This window comes from Sparus aurata, chromosome 19, assembly GCF_900880675.1.
Source record: "Sparus aurata chromosome 19, fSpaAur1.1, whole genome shotgun sequence".
Lineage (NCBI taxonomy): Eukaryota > Metazoa > Chordata > Actinopteri > Spariformes > Sparidae > Sparus > Sparus aurata.
The window spans coordinates 27,794,597-27,817,896 of NC_044205.1; the positions used below are offsets into that span (position 1 = coordinate 27,794,597).

General features: G+C 40.8%; 3 protein-coding genes across 3 annotated transcripts; 1 reads left to right on the forward strand and 2 right to left on the reverse strand.

The window, feature by feature from the left end:
* Window positions 1–1,491: 1,491 nt before the first annotated feature.
* Window positions 1,492–6,581, forward strand: LOC115569906 (uncharacterized). The gene is made up of 2 exons (XM_030398124.1): window positions 1,492–1,752; window positions 3,467–6,581. The coding sequence occupies exon 2, from the start codon at window positions 3,547–3,549 to the stop codon at window positions 5,692–5,694; it is 2,148 nt and encodes a 715-aa protein (XP_030253984.1). The 5' UTR covers window positions 1,492–1,752; window positions 3,467–3,546; the 3' UTR covers window positions 5,695–6,581.
* Window positions 6,582–8,208: 1,627 nt separating this feature from the next.
* On the reverse strand, window positions 8,209–9,898 carry LOC115569933 (NACHT, LRR and PYD domains-containing protein 1b allele 2-like). Its single transcript, XM_030398173.1, has one exon. The coding sequence runs from the start codon at window positions 9,873–9,875 to the stop codon at window positions 8,544–8,546; it is 1,332 nt and encodes a 443-aa protein (XP_030254033.1). The 5' UTR covers window positions 9,876–9,898; the 3' UTR covers window positions 8,209–8,543.
* A 9,694-nt stretch (window positions 9,899–19,592) lies between these two features.
* LOC115569825 (NACHT, LRR and PYD domains-containing protein 1b allele 2-like) lies at window positions 19,593–21,431 on the reverse strand. The gene has a single exon (XM_030397990.1). It carries the CDS (start codon window positions 21,429–21,431, stop codon window positions 20,043–20,045), a length of 1,389 nt encoding a protein of 462 aa, XP_030253850.1. The 3' UTR covers window positions 19,593–20,042.
* Window positions 21,432–23,300: the final 1,869 nt, after the last annotated feature.

Consider the following 23,300-nt stretch of genomic DNA (forward strand, 5'->3'; position numbering starts at 1 on the left):
ATTTTTTTCTGTGGCATTTCTTGAGAATAACATGATATTATTTTAAGGGCTAAACACAAATCAGAACTCTGTAGATAAGGACAGTTTTATTTTTCTAAAAAAATGTTTTACTTATGTGCAGTTTTAACCAAATATCTTGAACACAGACTGTTTTACTGTTTTTACAATGTTTATCACCTGATTATTTGATCACTGAGTCTTCGTGTGTTTGATTTCAGCACTTTTGTCTCTTTATTTTCTTACATTCTGTGTGTGTTGCTGTCTTGTTGCTTTCTGTAAAGTCCCCAACAAGAACCAGGTGTCATTAAAGAGATCCAGGTGAGATCATGACCTCATGTGGGTGAAGAGAAACAACACTTTTCAGCCTGGTGTGAGTCTTTAAATTCATCTTAAAGGAACTTAATGTCCCTCCTCTTATTCTGTTTTACAATAAATGATCTCATCTTACAGTGTGTCAAAATAACAGCTGTCTTTAGTTGATGTTATACCTTCATCAGCCAGCAGGGGGAGTCACCTGCTGGTTAATAATGTGAGAGCTGTTTGGACTGAGTCAGAACTTTACTGTCATAAACAAGATAAGAGGCTTCTGTTTAAAACACGGCTCTGACAAATAAGCACATGTTTCTGATTTTATATCATTTGTGTTTAATATCATGTCTTGGTTATTTTTTATTTAAAAACGAATTAAACATTTGGGTTTCTGTTTTTAACTGTTGGATGTTTTATTTCCAGTGAATAAAGCAGAAGAAAGGTGTTTGTGCTGTTCATCATTGCTCCTGTTTTACTGAATACTCATGTCAATACTCATAATATTTAAAACTGATATTGGTTCTAAAGTGTGATAACAGTGAGACTGTCAGGTTAAGATTTTTTTTAAATGTCATAAATACAGAAAGATTTACATTCATGAAATAAAATCAAGTATTTGATACATTTAAGACATTTTAAGACTTTAAATCATCACTCTGTAGTTTTGGAGAAGAAATTCAAATTCTGAATTTTAATATTTACAATATTAATGAGGTAATAATACAAACTGTTTTCCATTAGTGAATAAACAAACTGCTCTCAGAGGAAAATAAGATCCCTGAAGACACAGTGTGAAGCTAGAGAGGTGGCAGGGTCCGCCAAATATAAACACAGTGACAAACTTTAAATTGTGTTGTTCTTTAAGCCAAGTTTGTTTATTCAGTTTCAAATTCTGAGTTTGAACTTCTACAAAATAAAGCTGCAGGATATGGTCAAAAGGTGATATTGCGATGATTTCAACAGATTGTGATATAATCCATGATTATTACGGATGATTACATTTTACACCACAATTTTCTTTGTCATTGAAAAACGTGCATTTCTCCCGGTCTCTGCCAAACAAACCTGTTTTATTCAAACTGGAGAACAAGCATTTCTGCAGCACTAATACCCGTCATTGATACCTTTTTACAGAATTAACTTCAATCATACTTTGATTATTTTGCCATTAATAAAGGAGCCCGACTCCAAAACTACTTTCAATGGACACAAAAAATGTGACATGCGCACACGTGGCTGCCCTCTCTCTCCCCCTCCAGGGTTTTGGGGAAGTCGCGTGTGAAACCGAAAGTAAACTTCACTGGAAACCCGAAGTCGACTGCGGAAACCAGAAAGTTCCAACAGAGATGGAGGAATGTCCGCCTGTATCCTCCGATCAGATCCAACGAGGGAAGACATCTGTGAAGACAAAACGTCGGTCCTGAAGACGGCTGTCCTCTCTCGGTAAGAGACAACACTGATCAACACACACTGAAGTGCAGGACTTCCCCCGGTGAGGATCCTCTGTGAGTGTTCGGGGTCCTGTTGACTGTTTTTAACAGAGACTCCCAGAAAAGTCACATTAAACTGAAGAAAAGCTGAACGGAGTGACTTCTGCGACACGTTCAGGACAGAGAGGGTCGTCATCGCGCTATTATAGAAAACAGCTGTGCAGGAGCGGCACGTGACACGTCAGCTCCATCTAACGGTCCAATCTACGTATTGTGACGTGTTCACTGTCACCACGTCACGTCCGCGAGTCTGCAACAGGGCACTAATGCCGCTTTTCTAACAACATTAGCAAGTCGAAGCTGTTTTTTTTAAACACAGGTCAACCATTTAAAAATCTTCATTGACCCTATTCACACCTCCTGCAGCCCGACTGCCTCTGAGTTCCCCCCCAAGTCATCTTTATTGTGAAACTTGGTTTACAGTTCAGCAGTGACTTACAAAGACAGAAATATGTAATAATGAACAAACATATAAAATACAGACAAGGCGAAATTAGGAGGCTTATAAGTTATTAAAAGGAGAAAGAGGACCACATGTTGACAGTTTGAGCCAGAAATCAAATGAATATAATGTACAACTTAATGGAAAAAAGATGTAAAATTAGGTTTTTTACTGTTGAATTTACATTTATGAATGTGGAACTTTGCCAGCAGAATTAGTACATTTATAATTAAGTATATATTTTCTTTACTATGACTTCTATAAATGCAAAATACCACATTTTCCCACAATAAAGCAAAGTCTTTATAAACATGGTCAATGACAAATCTGCTGAAGGTTTGCCAAAATGTCCTGATGTGTAAGTGATACCAAAAGAGGTGCAAAACAGTTTCTGGGTGGTCTTCACAAAAAGAACAGTTTGTATTGATATCTCTTTTAAATGTAATCATGTAAGGATTGGCAGGGTAATATCTGTGAATTATTCTGAACAACATCTCTTTCACCTGTTTAATAACAGGTATCTGTGAGGAATCATCCAAACTTTTTTTCCAGTCAACGTTGTTTACAAATCGGTTCCAGTCCGAGAAAAGCACGATATAGCCGTTGTGAAAGAAGCGTCTGTAAAACGGTGGATACGTTATTTTGAGCGTCTCAACCCCGTGATGTGACTCGTTTCACGGTCTGAACTTGAGCCATTCAGTCCAGTAACATTTGAAAAGTCTAGAGGAGCCGCTCGATACATTTATTCTATCCCTTCAAACCGGAAGTTAGCCGGCTTGGTCGGTGATCCAATTATTTTCATATCTGGGAAGTCGAACTTTTTGGTCCTAAAACAGCACTGAGCAGCTTTCATAGGAATAAATGGGGTTAAAACGTCCTGAATGGATTACATCCCAGAGTCCTTCTTTATTTAAGCGCCACCACCGGATGTTGATACCGCGTCATCACTTAGCGCGGGCTGATGCAGAGTTTACACATTACCATCACACAAAAAAGCCTGATTTCAGTGGGTTTAAGTGGGATATTTGACCAGTGGAAAAGATGTATGATACCCCCTTTTCTGCACAATTCCACGAAAACATAGCCTCAACATATTCATAAAATCATTTAACAACTATAAAACCTGCTAAATAAGAAAGTTATATCAAATTCTAGTGTTCTGTTGAACACTTCAGGAAGAAAATCTAACATCTGGTTTTGATTTCCATTCTCTGCTTTGCTTCAGGGTCTGGGTCCAGAAGAAAAACACAGAGAAAGCTGTTTTAAAGGTTTCTACTTGAGATTGAGTTGACAACAGAAGAAAAGATGGGACAAAGAATGGGAAAATACGGAGATGTGTCATTTTCCAAAAATCAAGGATGTGTCTCAGGAAAACAGAGGACTCAGAAAAAGAAGTTCTCAGAGGAGGGTATTCACGACAGTCACCCCCCTTCTTCTCCCTCTTCCATCTTGAGACCTCATAATTATAATCGGCGGCATAAATTGAGGCGACATCGTCATGGCCCGGGACCGCCTCCTTGTACCCAACGATTGAAAAAGCCCATCAGATCAGCCCGGTCCAGACGTACTACTACCAGAAATAAACATCAGCTGTGTCTTGAACTATCAGGCCTCTCTTTCAAGCAGTCACTCACCAGCCGGAGTCTCATCTGCAGCAGCAAAAGTGAAGTTGAGGCGGTGGAGCAAGAAAACAGAAGTACCCCAGAGAGAGTGTCAGAACATGGCAGCTCGTCTACCAGCTCTCCTCTCTTTGCATCAGATAAGCTGCCAAACAAAAGCATCAGCAGATATCCTGAAAATTCTGCTTCTTCCATCTTGCGTGCAAATGATTGTGAAAGTTCTTCTGAATCTAGGAAACGTCCTGACCGCCTGAACAAACCGACTCAACTGAAAGATGAGTTTGATTCCGTCTCTCACCCCGGACAACAAGGCGAGCAGAGCTTGAGCCTCGTCTGCAGCAGCAAAACCAAAGATAAGACTGTGGTTTTATCAGCATCCCAGAGTGACATCGACAGAGATTATCCTGTTTTGTTAGTCCCTCGTTCAGAGCGAGCTCTCTCAGCTGATTTGAATCTCTTGTTTGAGCAGTTGTCTGTGCAGTCTGAGAGCGTGTCAGCAGCTGACAGTGACGTCCTGGTGAAAATGGAGGCACCTGTTACAGCTGTGAGCTCCTCAGTCACAAACACCCAGCCGACCCGTCCTCACCTCCAGCTGTCCTCAGATCCTGGTTGGAGTCAAAGAGGCTCCAGCTGTTTGCCTCGTTCTCACAGCGTTCCCTCACTGAGTCAAATAAGCTGTGCAGAGAACAAGACCTTCAGACCATCACAGAGCTTACCTGACATGCTGTTAAAAAGCAGCTTTGAGGAGTTTACACCTGATATCACTGTTGATGACAACGATGAAAGCTACCGGTTCCTGTGCTCCTGCCCAGGCCTGTACCAGTGCAGTGTGACGGGCCTGGTGTTCCACATGGAGGGAGAAGGGGACGTGGTTTACAGGATTGTCTCTTGGGACAGGAGGCTACTGGCCCAACATCACAAGAAGCCTGCAGGACCCCTGTTTGACATCAAATGTCTGCAGCAGTCTGTGTGTCGGCTTCATCTCCCACACTGTGAGATCCCATCCACAGCTGGATGTCAATTCTTGTCAGTCGCTCACCTGAATGATGAGAGCATCGAGTTCATCCCCCCTCATAAGATAACAGAAACTCATGTGATCATCAACATCTCAGGGTTTTCTGGTTATGGTAATGTTAGAGATGAAGCATCGCCACACGTCCCGATCCAAGCGCTGGTTCTGCTGTTCTACAGGCCCCTGAATGAGCTCACATCCCTCCTCAATGTGTTGATGCTGCCAGGTAACGTCATGCTCCGGGATGTGCGGCGCACCAGGAAGAGTTTAGTTGGAGATGAGCTCTACATAGAGACATGCTCACACTGTAAACTGCTGCCAGGGCAGGAATACACACTGTCCACTTGTCCTGAAGACGACTCAGTTCTAGTTCAACCGAAAGAAGCTGAATTTCATTGTGGCAACTATGATAACTACATCCCATCATTCCAGGTCAGATTCAAAACAATCATGTTGAATATGAAGGTGCTTCTGAGAGACAGCTCTCACATTGTTTGGCAAAGAGAGGTTTGTCTTCCGTCTGCTGGACTAAAGAGACTCTGTGTGCAGGGCAACTCAGTCCAGATTCTGTTTGACATACGGAGCAGCTTCATCGAGGGGATATCAGGACCTGTTCTCAAGAGTCTGCTGGACAAACTGTTTGAGAAAAAGGTGCTGACTGATTCTGAGAGGGAGTCAGCGGACGAAATACAAAACAGAGGAGACAAAGCTCGTTTTGTTATCGATACAGTGAGGATGAAAGGTGAAGCTGCCAGTTCAGAGGTGATCGAGTTCCTCTGTGAGGTCGACCCCTTCCTCTCTGAACGTCTTGGGCTGATCTGATCATGATCATGTTGTCCTGGTGGTTAGATACTGATCTGAGCTCAAACACTGAACTCTGACTTCAATCCCTGAACTCCAGCCCTTTTCCTAGAACTCTGACCTTCCTATCAGAACAGAAGACCAAGTTAGGACCCTGACCTCAGAGTCAAAACTCTGACCCATTCTCCAGGAACTCACACTTCTTTCCCAGATCGTTGATGAAGTGTAGATATGGACAGTTTTTAAATGTTGAATCCATTTCAGATCATTTTTTTAACCTAATGTATAATTTTATAACATTTTAAACCAAATATCTTGAATGCAGACTGTGTTTTTTATGTCGTTCACCACCTGATTCTGACCGATCACTGACGCTTCATATGTTTGATGTTAGCGTGCTGTTTGATACTTGATGATGTCTACAGTTTACGACCTACCAACACGAAGCGTCAGTATTTGACAAGTTGGGAACGAGACTCCGCAATCAACCGTCTGACAAATGGGCAGTAGTTACGTTACTGTAACACGTTACAAACTACTTTTTGTGGGTAAAAAGTAGTGTAACGCATTACTACTGAAAATATGGGCTGTACACTGTGCCCTGCCAGAAACTTTTGTCCACTGGTGTAAACTCAACAGCCAACCTCACCAAGCATTTAAAAGCAAAACATGCTAACATGAAGCTTGTAGCTCAAGATCCCCGGGGAAATGATGATATGTCGAGTCAATTTGCACTATAGCTTTGCACCAATTTCAGTGTAGCCTGTTTAATGTCAGAGTTATGTATTCATGTGTTTTGTGCCCATAAGATGCGTCGAGGCTTAATATTTGGTACTATTGTTTGTATTGTTGTTTCTTGTCAAGTGCTCTGTTTGTGGCATTTTTCATAATAAAGAGCACAAAAGAAATACCTGTTATGTCCTCCATAGTAGAACTTTATGTGGCCTATACACATTTAGGAAATGAGATGGGTTCTGCCCAAAGTCAACGTAAAAGTAACGAGTAATGTAAAAAGTTACATTCCATAGAGGGTAACTAAGTAAGGGATTACTTTTTAAAGAAGTAACGAATAATGAGCAAACACTACTTTTTAAAAGTAACTTCCCCAACACTGCAAATGGGACCTTCAATGTGCAGTCATACATCAGTCATTAGACTGAAACTTGTCTGTCGAAGATACATTCAGTCAAATAAAGTATGAGCTGGTGATTACTGTCACAGTTTGTTTCGAGTGTCCTGACTGTGACCTGATATTCACATGATGGACAAAAATGGTTCATTCTGAAAAAGACATTTTTGTCCATTTATCTGCCAAGATTTGCATCCAATATCACAAATATGAAGTAACGTGAGCTGGTCAGTGTTTCACATCAAAGTTTTATAAAGGAACTCACGAGGTGGATGCATTATTTGCCCCAACAGATTCTGGACCTGCTGAGAGATTTACATTCAGCTGTTGTTTGTTCAGACCAGCCAAGCAGACACTCAACAAACAGACAAGATATCTTTAATAGAAATGACAACAGACATTTCACTGTTGTTCAGATTTGCAAATATTAGATTTAAGGTCATGAATGTAAATTATTCTGTATCCAAAATGAGACAAATTTCATTTCATTACAGTCCAACAAGAAATGTACTTTTAGACCGTCAGTTTTAATATTAGAGAGTATTTTACTGACATGAATATTAAGTGATACAGTAACAATGATAAACAGAACAAAAACATGTTTTCTTCCTTTTTTTGATCCTTTTTCACCCACTGGAAACAAATCATCCAACACATGAGACTGAAACAATGTCAGAGTACTAAATGATATTAAGTTTTACATTCATACAAAACATGATATACAATCAGAAACATGTGTTTATTTGTCAGAGCAGTGTTTTAAACAGAACCATGACAGTACAGTTCTGACTCAGTCCAAACAGCTCTCACATTATTAACTAGCAGGTGACTCCTCCTGCTGGCTGATGAAGGTATAACATCAACTAAAGACAGCTGTTATTTTGAGACACAGTAAGATGAGATCATTTATTGTACAACAGAATAAAAGGATGGAAATCAAGTGCCTTTAAGATTAATTTAAAGACTCACACCAGGAACATTTAAAAACTTTCCATATCTACCATTCTGACTTTGAACTCAGGGTCCTGGGATTGGGGTCGAAGTTCTGGGAGAAAGATCAGAGTTCCTAGAAAAAAGTTTGGCTTTTTTCATTTGAGGTCAGACTTCTGGTAAAGAAGTTCTAGAAAAAGAGTCAGAGTTCTGGGAGGAAATTCAGACTCTTAGGAAAAGGGTTTGGATTTCTGAGACTGAAGTGGGAGTTCCGGGTTTAAGCATGGAGTTCAGGGAAGGGGGGTCAGAGTAAAGAAGAAGAGTTCTGGGAAACAGGTTAGAATGGTCTGTAAGAGTTGTAGTTTTGAGCATGGACTTTTGACTTTTTCTCCAGATTCTTAATCGAGTCGATGGGCCGGCCTTCCAACCTACCACCAGGCTTAGAAGTTTTCTGGGGGAAACCCTGAGAGGTAGGAATATTCTGGTTGGGTCTCAGAATCGTTGAAGTCGGCATTCCGGGCTTTAGCTCGGAATTCCTGAAAAAGGGTCCAAGTTTTAGGATTGAAATCAGAGTTCTGGTTTTGGTCTTGGTTTTCTGACTTTTCACCCCGGATTCTGAATTTGGGGTTGGATTTCTTGGAGGAGGGTCAGAGTTCTGTCAAAATCGTGTTTGGGGTAGGAATTCTGGGAAGGAGGTCAGATTTTTTTGATAGAATTTCTGGAAGAGTTGTTTCCTCTTTTTGTCTTTTTCACTTGGATGATCAGTTTCAAACCAGCAGGTCAACATGTTCTGACGGCATCACCTGTTCATTCAGGTGACTATCAGGCCAAGATGTTCACAGAGGAAGGGGTCGACCTCACAAAGGAACTCAATCATCACTGACCTGGCAGCTTCACTTTTGTTCCTCACTGTGTCGATAACAAAACGAGCTTTGTCTCCTCTGTTTGGCATCTCGTGTGCTAACTCCTTCTCAGAATCATTCAGCACCTTTTTCTCCAACAGTTTGTCCACCAGACTTTTAAGGCTAGGTTCTGATATCCCCTTGATGAATCTGCTCCGTATCTTCAACAGATTCTTCTTTGAAGGCAGATTCAGAGCGCTTTTTCTACAGGACTTCTTTGGTCCAGCAGATGGAAGAGGGACGCGTCTCTCCCAGACACTGTGTTTGTTGGTGTCTCTCAAAAACAGTTTAATATGTTTCAGGATTTTCTCTAAATTCACCTCGAATGATGTAAAGCAGTTGTCATAGTTGTCACAGTAAAATTCTGCTGTTGTTGGTTGAACTAGAACTGAGTCGTCTTTAGGACAAGTGGACAGTGTGTATTCCTGCCCTGGCAGCAGTTTACAGTCTGGGGGTATGTAGAGCTCATCTCCAACATGTTTCTTCCTGGTGCGCCGCACATCACTGAGCACAATGTTATTTGGTAGCATCAACACATTGAGCTGAGATTCAAGATCAGGATCATCCGGTGGCCTGTAGAACAGCAGAACCAGCGCTCGGACCGGCTCAGGAGGTGAATCTTCATCCTTGACATTACCGAAAGCAGAAAACCCTGAGATGTTGATGATCACATGAGTTTCTGTTATCTTATGAGGGGGGATGAACTCGATGCTCTCATCATTCAGGTGAGCGACTGACAAGAATTGACATCCAGCTGTGGATGGGATCTCACAGTGTGGGAGATGAAGCCGACACACAGACTGCTGCAGACATTTGATGTCAAACAGGGGTCCTGCAGGCTTCTTGTGATGTTGGGCCAGTAGCCTCCTGTCCCAAGAGACAATCCTGTAAACCACGTCCCCTTCTCCCTCCATGTGGAACACCAGGCCCGTCACACTGCACTGGTACAGGCCTGGGCAGGAGCACAGGAACCGGTAGCTTTCATCATCCTCATCAACAGTGATATCAGGTGTAAACTCCTCAAAGCTGCTTTTTAACAGCATGTCAGGTAAGCTCTGTGATGGTCTGAAGGTCTTGTTCTCTGCACAGCTTATTTGACTCAGTGAGGGAACGCTGTGAGAACGAGGCAAACAGCTGGAGCCTCTTTGACTCCAACCAGGATCTGAGGACAGCTGGAGGTGAGGACGGGTCGGCTGGGTGTTTGTGGCTGAGGAGCTCACAGCTGTAACAGGAGCCTCCATTTTAACCAGGGCGTCATCGTCACCTCCTGCCTCACATTCAGATGGTTGAGGCTTGTCATTTATATTTTCTCCACTTCCTGCAGTGTTGACAGTAGAGCTGTAGCTCGAGAAAACACCATCCAGCTGTTGTAACTCTTGATCTAATTTGGATAATTCTGCAGGAGACTGAACCCTGAAGTCTTTTAGTTGAAGCAGGGGTGGACCAGCTGACGCAGTTGGCAAGGTGTTTGTGGCTGAGGACTTCACATCTGTTAGAGATGTCTCCATTTCCATCTGTGCACCACTTTCAGTGCCTGACGCCCTTTCAGACTGCACAGACATTATCTCATATCTTTTTTCTCCACTTTCAGTGTAGAATGCAGGGCTGCAGCTACGGCTGCTGCAAAGCAAACAGCTGGAGCCTCTTTGACTCCAACCAGGATCTGAGGACAGCTGGAGGTGAGAACGGGTCGGCTGGGTGTTTGTGACTGAGGAGCTCACAGCTGGAACAGGTGACTCCATTTCCATCTGTGCATCACTTTCAGCTCCTGACGAGCTTTCAGACTGCACAGACACCATCTCATGTCTATTTTCTTGACTTTCAGTGTAGAATGCAGAACTGCAGCTACGGCTGTTGCAGTCCCGATCTCTGATCAGGTCTAATGTTTTCTGAGAATCAGAAAGAGAGCCATCGAGAGCCATGAAGCGTTGAAGGGTGGATGGACAAGCTATAGAATGCAGCTCAGTTTCGCTGGTATTATCCTGACTGTTTCCTGGTGTAGCATCTGCTGCAGTGGAGAGAGTCTTCATCAGTCCTGTTTCTCTGAGTGGACCAGGTGAAGGTCGATCCAACGAGTAGTCAGAGGAATCAACAGTAGAAGCAACATTAGGGGGACATATCTTCCTTTTCTTCTTCCTTCTGGAGCTGTGGCTTTTTGATTTTCTCTTGTGTTTCACAGCTGACTTTATGTTTCTGTATTCAGAAGTGTCCCAATCAGAGTCAGAGGAGTCAGTATCAGCAGTTATTTTAGGCATACACTTCGCAGCGTGTTTTAATGACCTGTCGGACAAGTTGTCAGCCTGTGTTAACGTCCCATTCTTGGAAGACAATATTTGACTCAGCGGGGATGTGCTCTCAGAAGGAAAGTAGCGGTCTAATGTTCCTCCCCTAAAGGGAGGTGAAGGTTGTTGAAGGTGAAAATCAACAGACAAAGAGTTTTCAGTTGAGTGGTTCCCAGCAGCAACAGCTGCAGACTGAGGGCAGGTAGCTGGGGTTCGAAATGAAGCAAGCTCTGCCTCCTCAGGAGAAGAAGGTTCCATCTTTTCTTTTTTCCAACTTGATCTCAAGTAGAAACTTTAAAACAGCATTTTCTGTGTTTTTCTTCTGGCACCAGAATCTAAAACAGGGCAGAGAATAGAATGGAGAATTAAAATATCATACAATATAATAAGTTCTTTTACATCTTGAAAACACAATACTTCATACTTATAACACAGTTGATAATAATAAAAATATGGATAATAACGACAAAGACAGAGGACTCAGCTGTCACTTATTAAACATTGATAACTTGGTGATAAGATGTGAGGAAGCAGCTGTTGTTCCCCAAACTTACTTTAATTTCATTTACATAATTACATATTTTGTTTAACTACAATCATAATCATGTACAAGTTAAAATGTATAAGCTCTAAAACCTTGAGAGTGCACAAACCACAAGCAGCACCCCCCTTAGCAAAAAGTAGTTTATTCAAGTGCATTACAAGTATACTTATTTCATACTAAAACTGAGGCAGTATACTTGAAGTGTACTTTTTATATACTACATTTTATATACTTAAGAAAAGTATAGTGAAGTATACTTGGCTTATACTGAAAAGCATAAAGAATAGTCTAAGACTAAGTACATTAATACTTAGACTTATACTTTAATACTAAAGCTTATACTTGTACTTTAGTATACTGTGGACTGTGGCGCAAAGGCTCTTGGGTATTCTTTTGTTGTTGGTGTAATTATGGTTTGTGAATGTGTTTGTGAATAAGATGATGAGTAAGACGGTTGCGGGTTAATTCACATCCTTGTTCTGTGGTTAAACTGTGTCGACTTAACAAAGATGATAAAATTGTTGGCACCGTGAGTGAAGGAGTGTTTTCCAGGAGACACTTCCCGTCTGTTAAGCTGTGGGCATGTGTGATAATAAATGGTGAATGTCTTGCTAGAGAGATACATTACAAGTGCTGGTACTTACAATATCTTGATGCAAGTACAGAAAAAGGTTGAGTCATTGAGTTGTGCTTACATTTAATTTAGCAGAATAAAAATGTTTTTCACTACACACATTTGCTTTGAGGTATTACCCCTCAACTTACATGTTAGTAAACTAAAATGTGGACTAAAAGTATATTCTTAGTACACTAGTAGTATATAGATGAGTGTACTTGTTGTATACTTGAAAGTGTACTTCTGTAAACTTAAAATGTCCTTATAAAGTAAACTTAAAGTATACTTTTATAAACTTAAAATGTTCCAATTTAGTCCGAAGAAGTATTAAATTAGTATACTTTCTAGTATGCTACAAGTACATGGTCCATAGTATACTTGCTACACTTATACTTATACTCAAGCATACTTAATAAAATGAACTTCAAGTATACTACTTTTTGCTAAGGGCCTGCTATAAAATCCAGCTGGAACCAGCTTTAAAACATTAATGGTCATTAACTGGTCTTGCTGGATTTACCTGGTTGGCCAGCTTGCTCAAGCTGGTTTCACTGGTGACCAGCTGGTTGACCAATTTTGTGTAGCTGATTGAATGGTTAGCAGCCAGGTTGGTACTTCTGGTGTAACTGGTCAAGTAATGGCAGACCAGCACCAGCACAGTCCTGCTGATCAGGTCTGAGATGACAGATCAGGTGGTTAAAAAAAGAGCAGAAGTTAAGTGCTTAGTAACTGGTCATAATCAAAAATATGAGCTGGTAACTGGTAAGAATAGGAGCTGTTAGTTTGCACACCAGCTGTCAAAAGCCCAGCTCAAACTGGTCAAACTGGTTATCAGCTACAAGCTACCTGCATGGATTTTCCAGGATATTTCACCTGACGGTTTCAGACGTCATTCTTTAATCTATCTTGTGACCACAAACAAAGTCATCTTTAAAAACACAAATAAATAAAAGTATGTAAGGTTATTTTGTATTTTATATTTCTACACTCAAGTCGTTAGTGTGTGTGTGTGTGTGTGTGTGTGTGTGTGTGTGTGGCTTTAAGTTATGTATAGTTTAGTGTGTGTTGACATCACATTGTGTGTGATTGATACATATCACCATAAATAACATGCAGGCCTTCACAAGACTATACAGCCATCTTTGTCTAAAAGTCAATAGAGTCATCGTTTTTCTTGGATTTCCTCCAGCAAGCAGTCAGAGTGTGTATCTTAACTGGACAGTGTGTGTGTGTCTTTAGGTTGTGTGTGTTTCTTTAAGCTATGTGTGGTTCAGTGTGTGTGTTGAAGCTGTGTGTGTTTGTGTGTGTAGACATCAGTGTTGTCTCTTACTGTCTTCAGGAGTCTCTCCAGGTCGGTGCGTTGTCTTCAGACAGCTGTAGTCCCTCGTTGGATCTGGACGGATTTTAACACCTTTATCTCTGTTGCTCATGTGTCTGTGACTTCCCATTTTTTCCTCCACAAGCATTCATGTTGATGTTTCATGACAAGCACTGTTGGCCACACCTGTTGGGGTTGTGGTTTGGGATTGATATGACTGCGCATATCCAGTGTGGGTTACAGTTAGTCACAGACGATGGAAGTGGTACTCACATCAACATCTTCCTTTAAGCGCAAAAGATTTTTGTTTAGATAAAGAATTGTTGCATCAATTTGTCTGACTTTAGTTTCTAAGTATATTTGCACCATAAAATTGGAATTAATGAATGGAAATGGCTGCAGTTAATTATGGCACACCGGTGCGCACTTTCCTTTTATAAATCCCAAATTAAGTTGGAAATGTGCGCACATGGATCAGCCCACTTATTGAATGATCATTTACAGTGATTCACGCCCAGGACCGAGAGAGGAACGAAGAAAATCAATATTTCTGGCACAGAGAACGAGGCGATGGTGTCTCAGGTGGAGGTTAGAACATTCTTGTCCTTTAACCGCACGAGGACAGTGGAGGTCCACGCATCCATCAGCATTACGTGCAGTGCCACTGCAGTATTTCTATGATTACAGCGATCAGACTGCTTCAGGTGCCCAAATTATGCGCAACAATCACTGGTTTATCTCAGCCTGAGATATCATCTGAAAATGAAAGTTTGATACGTGAAGACAACTTATTTACTGAAGTGTAGTTACAGTGAATTCAGCCTGCATCATGATCAGGACTCACAATGAAGTTATGCAGTCTGTTCACTGCAGCGTTTTCACACACAACTACATGAAAACTAAGATCGTACTCGTTGAAAAATGCACAGTATTCATTCTTTGATGCTATTTGATGTAATCTTGGATTTCTACTGCTGTTTGTCTACAGCCTATGTCTCTAGGCTCGACAGGTAGAGCAGACAGGCTGGATGGTGGAGCAGTGGACAGCTGGCCTGTCAGCTCTACATGAGCAGCCTGGAGACACGGACTCTGGAGGATGAGTGACTACAACAGGAGCAGCAGAGGACAGGGAGAGGCTGAACAGGCAGAAGGAACAGAAGGACAAAAGTATTGTGAGGTAACAATACACAAAACTTATTGTGAGAGAACACAAACATTTTGCGAGGTCATACAAAAGAAGTAGTAAAATAAATTACATTTCGGGGCTCCATCTGACCTCATGTGGGTGAAGTGAAACAACCATTTTCAGCCTGTGTTTTATCTTCAGGTTCATTTTTAAAAAGGCACTTAATTTCCCTCCTGGTGAACGCTTAAGTCTATTTTATTGTACAATAAATGATCTCATCTTACTGTGTCTCAAAATAACAGCTGTCTTTAGTTGATGTTATACCTTCATCAGCCAGCAGGGGGAGTCACCTGCTGGTTAATAATGTGAGAGCTGTTTGGACTGAGTCAGAACTTTACTGTCATGAAACAAGATGAGAGGCTTCTGTTTAAAACACTGCTCTGACTTATAAGCATGTTTCTTTTATAGTATGTACTTGATATGATGTCGTCAAAACTACTGTAAAATTACATTTGTTTTTTTATCAGGAGTTGATGCTTTGTGTCCGGTGGCAGGTGAAAAAAAACACAATGGAGGAAAACATGTTTTTGTACTTTTTGTAAATGAATAAAAATACTCAAATATTGGTACTGACATTGTGTAACTGATCACAGCCCCAAATTGCTTTATCAGGCACTGGGCGGTACAGAGATAACCTCTATAGAAACCAATAATCAATGGGACTAGTGTATCAGAAGAATCAAAGTTTGTCCACTGGAGAAATGAGTGCTGATATAAGTCGCAAAAGCAAATAAGACTCATCAACGACAGGTAAGTTTTATTGAATAATATTTGTGCTGTATAAGTTGCTTTAAGACATGAAATGAAATAAAATGTTAACACATAAGCACAGCAATGAGTGTATTCAGTCTCTTTGAAACAAAAATTACTCACTGGGTTGAATGGTCTTTACAACATTTTTACATTTTAAACCCCTTTAAAGGTTTTTTATTTGTTTTCTTTAACCATTTAAATGTTAATTTGCTCTGGCTAGGTTTTGGACCTACTTGAAGCCAATTTTTAAATCAATTTTATATTTGTTTTAGCCTATTTTGATCTTATTCTGATATATTTTTTAAACCTTTTAACCCCACTTTAACTTATTACTGAATTTATCATTTAAGCTAATATCTAAATCCAATTTAACATACACTTTGGTCCCTTTAGTGAGTAAATTCTTTTGTGAGTTTGCAACACACCTTAAGGTCTCAAATCAAATCAAAATAACTTTCAAAATTCCTCAACTGAAATGGACCCTTTAAATTACAGCATCCCTTAACAGGTTAACAAAAGATTGTTCAACACCTTTAACAATAATCAGATTTTAGAGTTTATTTTTCTTTTTAGTCCAGTTATGCATAATAATTAGGCTAAACGAAATAATCCTTAATAGGTGTCCTTTAACACTGGCAATTATCAGTCCTACCAGAACTCACAAGATAGTCACAGTTCTACTCGGTTCAGGATCGCTTCATCCGCTGGGCTCAGCTCGCCACCACTGCTGGACTCCTTAAACTCCAAAACACCAAACAAAAGAAAAGATCCAGCCTAAAAGTCCAAAAGAAAATACATTCTTCGTTTTCTGTACATGTCTTCAAGCTGAGATTGCCGTGGACTGAACCGACATATTTCACTATCTGGTTAGTTTCCCTCTCACTGACGACTGACTGCTAAGTGTTGTGAGTGAGTTGCCATGGCAACTAGTTACCATGGCAACGTTGTTGGGCAGGGCTAGGACGGTTAGCAGTTTTCCCGCTGTTGTCTTCTTCCCTTTGTGTTATAAAGCAGTCAGAGAGAGAAGTTGTTCACTTCCTATTTTCCACAACTTCTTCAAGGTAATGAACTATTTTTAAATCACTTTAGACTTTGTCTCTTAACTCTTAAACTAACCATAAACATTGAAATCACCAAAATACCTTCTGGTACATTAAAATATTGAAAGATGAATAAGTTGCTCCGACCCAAAATCTGCTTCTTCTCATTCAATTTAACCACGCTGTGTTTAACAAAACACACACCCAAGCGTAAAGCTTTGCCATTATGTAAAATGGAGCGTTAGAAATCAATACAGGTCAGATTCAGCTAAATCATTCACAGAAATAACCAAATTCGCTCAACAGTAAGTTAGTAAATGTTAGGTACAATCTCAGGTTATCAGTCCGTTTTTGCTGATCCAGGTGACAATGAGAGTAAAACAAACATTATTTTAGCAACTAGCTTCTCACAACTACCTAGTTTAGAGCTAATTATGCAGCTTAGTGGCTAAGCGGCTAGCGCTAGCTAGAAAAGAGAGCGGAAGAAAGATGAAGTAATTTACCTCTCCTTCGGAATAACACAATGCACAGCGGTTAAATCCTTGTCAGTTCAACACACGTGCAAAATATCTCAGTGGAGGAACTTCTACCTTTACAGAAAAGTAAGAACATTATGTTTTTTTCAGGAAAATTAGCAGCACAATGTCAAAGTTAATCCTTCTTGTCCATCTGCTAGCTGTTGTTGCGGACTTTTTTTCTTCCATCACACCGCGAGGCTGAATCCTGATTGGCTCCTTACATGTAGCTATCACGTGCGTCTCACATGAACTAAAGGCTTATTTCACTCGAATGTCAAAGAACGACAATGGAAAATGGAGAAGAACGACATCACAACCATTGGACTGAAAAAAATTAACCATGTATACAGTATAGATCAACATGACCATTGTATGTCTTCTCTCGTTTTTATTGAGTTGACAGTTACCTATTTTATCTTAATGTCTCCTTTTTAATAAACTACAGTTAACCCTTAGTTTTTACTATCATATTTTTCAAATGTCTTACCTCTCATGTTAGGGCCTAGTAATCTGGGTTACACTGGGGTTACAGATGGTGTTAAAACATTAATGACTTTAATGCACAGCAACATATCTCTTAATACATCCATGATACACCAATAAATCCTCCTGTAGGGTTGACAACAGCAAAAGTCCTTTAATGGCCTTAAAATGTCTTAAATTCAGTTTTATACATTTTAAATTTCTGTATCCAAAATGAGACAAATTTCAATCTTACAGTCCAACAAAAAATGCACTTTTAGACCAACATCACTTTCAATTTTAGAGAGTATTTTATTGACATGAATATTCAGTGATACAGTAACAATGATACCCAGTACAAAAATATGTTTTTTTTTCTCTTTTTTGTGTTCCTTTTTCACCCACTGGAAACAAATCATCCAACACCTGAGACTTAAACAATATTAGTACTAAAGGATATTAACTTTTACATTCATACATAAACATACTTGATATAAAATCAGAAACATGCGCTTATTTGTCAGAGCAGTGTTTTGAACAGAAGCCTCTCATCTTGTTTCATGACAGTAAAGTTCTGACTCAGTCCAAACAGCTCTCACATTATTAACCAGCAGGTGACTCCCCCTGCTGGCTGATGAAGGTATAACATCAACTAAAGACAGCTGTTATTTTGAGACACAGTAAGATGAGATCATTTATTGTACAACAGAATAAGAGGAGGGACATTAAGTGACTTTAATAGGGCCCTATAAAATCCATTTTATTTTTTCCCAATTTCCATTTAATTTTTTCCCAAATTCCGTTTTTTCTGTTTTAATTTTCGGGAATTCCGTTTTTCCCATTAAAATTTGGGGAATCCAGTTTTTTTTTTTTTTACCTTTTACTCTTATTTTACTACTAAAACAGTGTTTCTTTAATGTAAATGACAAGACTTACACACATTAAAAATTACCTTAAATTTATTGAGGTGACAAACAAATTTCCTCAATACTGTACCGTAGAGTACACGAAGTACCACTTTAATTTGGGTTTCATTGAATAAAAACATGGTCAGCTCTCAGGCAGATCCAATAAATGTTTGCATACCAAAATTTAAGTTGTAAATAGTCAAAAAAAATAGCAAAGATGACCAACAAAATGAGAAATTATACTCATGACGTTAGGTCAATAACATACTAACTAACAGCTAGCAGTGAAAACACCAACCCTCCCCCTGTCCTCTGCTTCCCTCCGTTCAGTTTTCTTCAGACATACATTCCTCTTCCACACGAAAACAGCATTTCACTGAATTATGTCAAATTCCGTGATATTCCACGTTTAAGAATAAATTCCATTTTGATCGGCCAATTCCGCGATTTCGTGATCACGGAAATCATAGGGCCCTACTTTAAGATTAATTTAAAGACTCACACCAGGCTGAAAAGTGTTGTTTCTCTTCACCCACATGAAGTCATGATCTCACCTGGAATCAATGTGACTCAGCTGCAGAGTCACAGTGTTACTGACACTACTGACAATAAGTGACATCTAAATAGAAGGGCTACCTGAATACAGACGCTCTACCTGCTGTACCTGAGGAGTCCCATTAGTTTTTAGATGGAGTTCAGATTTAATGACACCTGGTTCTTGTTGGGGACTTTACAGAAATCAACACGACAGCAACAAACACAGAATGTAAGAAAATAAAGAGACAAAACTGCTGAAATCAAACATACGAAGACTCAATGATCAAAGAATCAGGTGATAAACATCATTAAAACAGTGAAACAGACTGTGTTCAAGATATTTAGTTAAAAATGTCATAAAGATTCATCAGATAGCTATACATTAAAAAACTGTCCATATCTACAATTCTTTTTTCTTAATATTTTCTTTTTGGCCTTTTTATGGCTTTATTGATAGGTCAGCTGGAGATATGACAGGAAACAGGGAGAGAGAGAGGGGGAATGACATGTAGCAAAGGGACCCGGGCCGGAAGTCGAACCCAGGTCCGCTGCAGAGCCTTGGCACAGGGGATGCGCGATCAACTGAGCTAAACGGCGCCCCATATATCTACATTTCTGACTTTTGTTCTCAGAGTTCTGACTTTGAACTCAGGGTCCTTGGATTGGGGTCGGAGTTCTGGGAGGAAGATCAGAGTTCCAAGAAAAAAGTTTGGGTTCTGGGTTTAAGCGTGGAGTGTGATGAGAGGGGGTCAGAGTTCTAAAGAAGAAGTCGAAGTTCTGGAAAAAGGTTAGAATGTTGGTATTGAATTCAGAGTTCTGGTTTTGGGTGTGGACTTCTGATTTTTTGCTCCTAATTCTTACCTTGAACTGAGAGTTCTGGGAAAGAAGACAGAGTTCTCAGAAAAGGGTTGTAGTTTAAGGATTGAAGACAGAATTCTGGTTTTGGATTTGGAGTTCTGATTATTTCCTCCAGATTCTGACTTTAAACTCAGGATTCTGGGATTGGGGTCGGAATTTTGAAAGGAAGGTCACAGTTCTAGGAAAAAGGTTGGAGTATTGGGATTGAAGTCAGAGCTCTGTATTTTAGGTCAGGATTCTTGGTTTGAGCTTGGATTTCTGACTTTTTCTCCAAATTTAAACTCAGGGTACAGGGATTGAAGTTGAAGTTCAGGGTTTGGGAGGAGGTCAGAGTTCTGGGAAAATGGGTTTGGGGTCAACATGCTCTGATGGTATCACCTGTTCATTCAGGTGACTATCAGGCCAAGATGTTTACAGAGGAAGGGGTCGACCTCACGGAGGAACTCAATCACCTCTAAACTGGCAGCTTCACCTTTCCTCCTCACTGTGTCGATAACAAAACGAGCTTTGTCTTCTCTGTTGTGCTTGTCGTCCGCTGACTCCCTCTCAGAATCAGTCAGCACCTTTTTCTCAAACAGTTTGTCCAGCAGACTCTTGAGAACAGGTCCTGATATCCCCTCGATGAAGCTGCTCCGTATGTCAAACAGCTTCTCGTGTGAAGGCAGATTCAGAGTGCTCTGTCTACAGGACTTTGTTAGTCCAGCTGATGAAAGACAAACTCGTCTCTCCCAGACACTGTGTTTGTTGGTGTCTCTCAGAAACAGTTTAATATGTTTCAGGATTTTCTCTAAATCCACCTGGAATGATGTAAAGTAGTTGTCATAGTTGTCACAGTGGAATTCTGCTGTTGTTGGTTGAACTAGAACTGAGTCGTCTTCAGGACAAGTGGACAGTGTGTATTCCTGGTTTGGCAGCAGTTTACAGTGTGGATACATCTCTATGTAGAGCTCATCCCCGACTAATTTTTTCCTGGTGCGCTGCACATCACGGAGCACGACGTTACCTGGTAGCATCAACACATTGAGCTGAGATTCAAGATCTTGATCATCAGGAGGCCTGTAGAACAGCAGAACCAGCGCTCGGACCGGCTCAGGAGGTGAGTCTTCATCCTTGACGTTACCGAAAGCAGAAAACCCTGAGATGTTGATGATCACATGAGTTTCTGTTATCTTATGAGGGGGGATGAACTCGATAAGGTCATCATTCAGGTGAGCGACAGACAAGAATGGACATCCAGCTGTGGATGGGATCTCACAGTGTGGGAGATGAAGCCGACACACAGACTGCTGCAGACATTTGATGTCAAACAGGGGTCCTGCAGGCTTCTTGTGATGTTGGGCCAGTAGCCTCCTGTCCCAAGAGACAATCCTGTAAACCACGTCCCCTTCTCCCTCCATGTGGAACACCAGGCCCGTCACACTGCACTGGTACAGGCCTGGGCAAGAGCACAGGAACCGGTAGCTTTCATCGTTGTCATCAACAGTGACAGGTGTAAACTCCTCAAAGCTGGTTTTTAACGGTATGTCAGATAAGCTCTGTGATGGTCTGAAGGTCTTGTTCTCTGCAGATAATATTTGACTCAGTGAGGGAACGCTGTGACAACGAGGCAAACAGCTGGAGCCTCTTTGACTCCAACCAGGATGTGAGGACAGCTGGAGGTGAGGACGGGTTGGCTGGGTGTTTGTGACTGAGGAGCTCACAGCTGTAACAGGTTCCTCCATTTTAACCAGGGCGTCACTTTCAGCTCCTGACGCGCTTTCAGACTGCACAGACATTATCTCATATCTATTTTCTCCGCTTTCTTCACTGTCGCTCCACCTGTCGTTTTCCTCAAGACCTCTGATCTGGCCTAACACATTTTGAAAATCAGAGTCATCGGAAGATGAGGAGTGTTGAAGAGTGGATGGACCAGCTGTTGCATGCAACTCAGTTTCCCTGTTATTATCCTGACTGTGTCCTGGTGTAGGATCTGCTGCAGTGGAGAGAGTCTTTATCACTGTTTCTCTGAGTGGACCAGGTGAAGGTTGAGCTAACGTGTAGTCAGAGGAATCAACAGCAGAAGCAACACTATGGGAAGAATTCTTTGATTTCTTCCTCCCTCTGAGGCTGTGGATTTTTGATTTTCTTTTATGTTTCACAGCTGACTTTATTTTGCTGCGTTCAGAAGTGTCACAATCAGAGTCACAGGAGTCAGTATCAGCAGTCACTTTAGGTATACACTTCGTAGATAAGTGTAATGACATGTTGGACACGTATTCAACCTGTGTTAAGGTCCTGTTCTTTGCAGAGGGTGTTTGACTCAGTGAGGATGTGCTATAAGAAGGAAAGTAGTGATCTGATGGTTCTCCTCTGAAGGAATGTGAAGGTTGTTGAAGGTGAACAGTTAGGGTAGTAGAGAAGTAGTGCGCTCCAAAACCACTGCTTAATAGCTGGACTGACCTTGAACCGGGCAGAAAATATCCTCTGCCTGACATTTCATGTGAAGGTTCAAATGGACTTCTGACATCCCACTTAGGTGTAGTCGACAAAATGGATAACAAATCTGACCGATTTGGTTGAGTCAGTTCACTGGGAATTGCTTGTTCTTTCTGTTTTTCTCCAGTTGTGGAGTCTTGCAGATTCCTGGTGCTGTTTTCTGGACATGGAGGATCAGTGACAAAAGGATTAAGGGGCATTCTTTGTTGCAGCATGAGGTTCCATCTATTCTTTTTTTCCAACTTGATCTCAAATAGAAACTTTTAAAACACCTTTTTCTGTGTTTTTCTTCTGGTCCCAGAACCTAAAATAGGACAGAGAATAGGATGGAGAATTAAAATCTTTTTAAAGTTCTTTTACATCTTGAAAACACAATTCTTCATACGTATGACACAGTTCATAATAATAAAAATGTGGATAATGATCATGTTTACTTGTGAATGCAGACAGAAGACAGAGGACTCAGCTGTCACTTAGGTTATTAAACACTGACAACTTGGGGATAAGACTGAGGAAGCAGCTGTTGTTCCTCAAAAACTACTTTAATTTAATTAACATAATTATATATATTGTTTAATTACATTCATAATTTAATTTAATTTAATTTATTGTTTAATTACATTTATCTTCATTCCTACCCTCACCTATGGCCATGAACTTTGGGTTATGACCGAAAGAATAAGATCTCGGAAACAAGCGGCTGAAATGAGTTTACTCCGCAGGGTGGCAGGGCGCTCCCTTAGAGATAGGGTGAGGAGCTCTGTCACCCGGAAGGAGCTCGGAGTAGAGCTGCTGCTCCTCAACATCAAGAGGAGCCAGATGAGTTGCTTGGGCATCTGTTTCAAATGCCCCCTGGACGGTGTTCCTGGCATGTCCTGTCGGGAGGATAGTGGGAACCGCGCTCTGCTTCCTCAGATGAGTAAATGTAAGAGTTGCGTTTGCATGCAAACTGTAATATATTGATGTGGGTTTAATAACTCAGACGTCAACAACACGTTAAAACAGGTTACAGATTGGGTCATTACCTATAATATCCACAAGAGGGCAGTGCACTCTAGTAGTACGTTCTCAGTACACTACACAAACGGGAGTGTGAATGGGGCTGTGACAGAGAGGTCCCCTTCGATACCAGTGGGGGTGCTGCTGCTAACAAAATGACCGGTGAGTCA

Bases quoted from the DNA above. Each gene is read 5' to 3' on its own strand.
- LOC115569906 (XM_030398124.1), top strand. From the start codon at position 3,547: ATGGGACAAAGAATGGGAAAATACGGAGATGTGTCATTTTCCAAAAAT.
- LOC115569933 (XM_030398173.1), bottom strand. From the start codon at position 9,875: ATGGAGGCTCCTGTTACAGCTGTGAGCTCCTCAGCCACAAACACCCAG.
- LOC115569825 (XM_030397990.1), bottom strand. From the start codon at position 21,431: ATGTCTGTGCAGTCTGAAAGCGCGTCAGGAGCTGAAAGTGACGCCCTG.